The 2,158-nt window shown below is 53.1% G+C and overlaps 1 protein-coding gene across 1 annotated transcript; it reads left to right on the top strand.

The window, feature by feature from the left end:
• Positions 1–947: 947 nt before the first annotated feature.
• LOC117017987 (olfactory receptor 6V1) lies at positions 948–1,920 on the top strand. Its single transcript, XM_033098647.1, is given in 3 exon segments — positions 948–1,020; positions 1,023–1,337; positions 1,340–1,920. Coding segments are annotated over 3 exon segments (969 nt in total).
• The last annotated feature ends 238 nt before the right edge of the window (positions 1,921–2,158 follow it).

Genomic DNA, 2,158 nt, shown 5'->3' with positions numbered 1-2,158 from the left:
AGAGCAGAATGCAAACACACGTCCAAGGTCACGCCCCAAACGGCCATGCGAGCGAGGCGGTGGCACGGTGCAGGGGAGATCTGCGGCAGACAAGCAGTGTCACTGGCCAGAAGGCTAAGGACCTAGGTGCTGGCAGAGCAGCCACCTGCTTCTGAGGCTTATCCCTGTGAGCCCGTGTCCTTTCTGCTCTCTCTCTGCAAATACACACCAGATGATCTCCTTAAAGAAAGCGAATTTATTGACTCAGAACTCTGAGGGTCCTCAACAGAGACACAGCCAGAAAGACTTGAAGGGACCCTCTAGAAGGGTCCCTGGTGCACAGCCTCTGGGTCATGACACAGACCTCGCAGCCCAACACTTGGGAGCTGCCAAGGGACTTACACTGATCCCCGCTCTTTCTTTCCATGTCCCCTCCCCTCCCTATCTTTTTCTGGTTTTCCCTCTCACGTATTTTGTCTTCCTCTCTTCCTTCTCTATTTCTCTTTTGTTTCCTTCTCCCTAAATGTCTGGGTCTATTGCTATGTCGTCTTAATCTGCTTTTTTTTTTTTCTCTTCTGATCCATGAATTTCCATGATTTTACTTCTATGACTCCCTAACTCTATCTGTGATTTTCACATCCCTATGTTGTTATATTTCTTTATTTCTCTCTATGTCCTTCTGTTTATTACCAACTTGGCCTTTCTTGTCCTATTCTCGCTGTCTCTGTTTCACAGTCAATGATTCTCTCTCTCCTATATATATATGTATGTATGTGTGTGTGTGTGTGTGTATATATATATATGTATATTTCATATATATATGTGCATATATACACACACACACACACACACGCACACGTATGAAAAGGTCGAACAATTAAGTTCACAAACTTAATTGTCCAACCTTGTATGTCTATCTTCTCCATCGCTCTCATTTCCTTTCCACGCAGTGACACAGCCTCTGGATCATGGCCAATCTGAGCCAGCCTTCCGAATTTGTCCTCTTGGGCTTCTCCTCTTTTGGTGAGCTGCAGGCTCTGCTCCAGGGCCCTTCCTCACGCTTTATCTCCTCGCCTTCACGGGGAACGCCGTCGTCATCGTCATGGTCGTGGCCGACACCCGCCTCCACACACCCATGTACTTCTTCCCGGGCAACTTCTCCCTGCTGGAGGTCTTGCTGACCATGACCACAGTGCCCGGGATGCTCTCGGACCCGCTGGCGCCCCACAGAGTCATTTCCTTCACTGGCTGCATGGTCCAGTTCTACTTCTACTTCTCGCTGGGTTCCACCGCCTTCCTCATCCTGTGAGACATGGCCCTCGACCGCTTTGGGGCCATCTGCCACCCACTGCGCTACGGCCTCTGATGAGCTGGGCTATGTGCATCCAGCTGGCAGGGGCCGCCTGGGCAAGCCCGTTCCTCACCATGGTACCCACGGTCCTCTCCCGGGCCCGTCTCAGTGATTGCCACGGCAATGTCATTAACCACTTCTGTGACAACGCACCGCTGCTGCAGCTGTCCTGCTCCAACACCAGCCTGCTGGAATTCTGGGACTTCGTGATGGCGCTGGCCTTTGTCCTCAGCTCCTTCCTCGTGACACTCATCTCCTACGGCTACATTGTGAGCGCCGTGCTACGGATCCCCTCTGCCAGCGGCCGCCGGAAGGCTTTCTCCACGTGTGGGTCTCACCTCACCCTGCTGTTCACTGGCTATGGTAGCACCATCTTCCTCTATGTCAGGCCCGGCAAAGCACGTTCTGTGGACGTCAACAAGACCGTCACCTTGGTGACATCCGTCCTCACCCCCTGTCTCAACCCCTTTATCCTTACCCTCCGCAATGAGACATTCAAGGCAGTGCTACAAGGACAGGTGCGGAGGCTGAAAGGCCTCCACAAGGCACGACCACAAGCCCAGGGGACCCGGAGAGACTCAGTCAAGTAGTGTTGTGAGCAGGCAGAGCACCGGCTAGCTGGGAAGGCCAAGTTCCTGTAGGTTTTTCCTCTGAGTGACAACCACAGTGTGTCCTCCGCGCTACCCTCTCTGGCCCAGAGCCCAGAGCTCTCACAGGCCGCCATGCAGGTGCTCCCCATACTCGCTAGCAGCTACAAGAACACCAGTCTGGGGCAGCAGGGCGGGGGGGGCTTTCCATAAAAGAAACTACATGGGTTTTCCATTCAAG

This window comes from Rhinolophus ferrumequinum, chromosome 26 (assembly GCF_004115265.2).
Source record: "Rhinolophus ferrumequinum isolate MPI-CBG mRhiFer1 chromosome 26, mRhiFer1_v1.p, whole genome shotgun sequence".
NCBI lineage: Eukaryota > Metazoa > Chordata > Mammalia > Chiroptera > Rhinolophidae > Rhinolophus > Rhinolophus ferrumequinum.
Note: the sequence above shows the minus strand (reverse complement) of the source record. Positions and strands in the feature narration are given on the sequence as shown.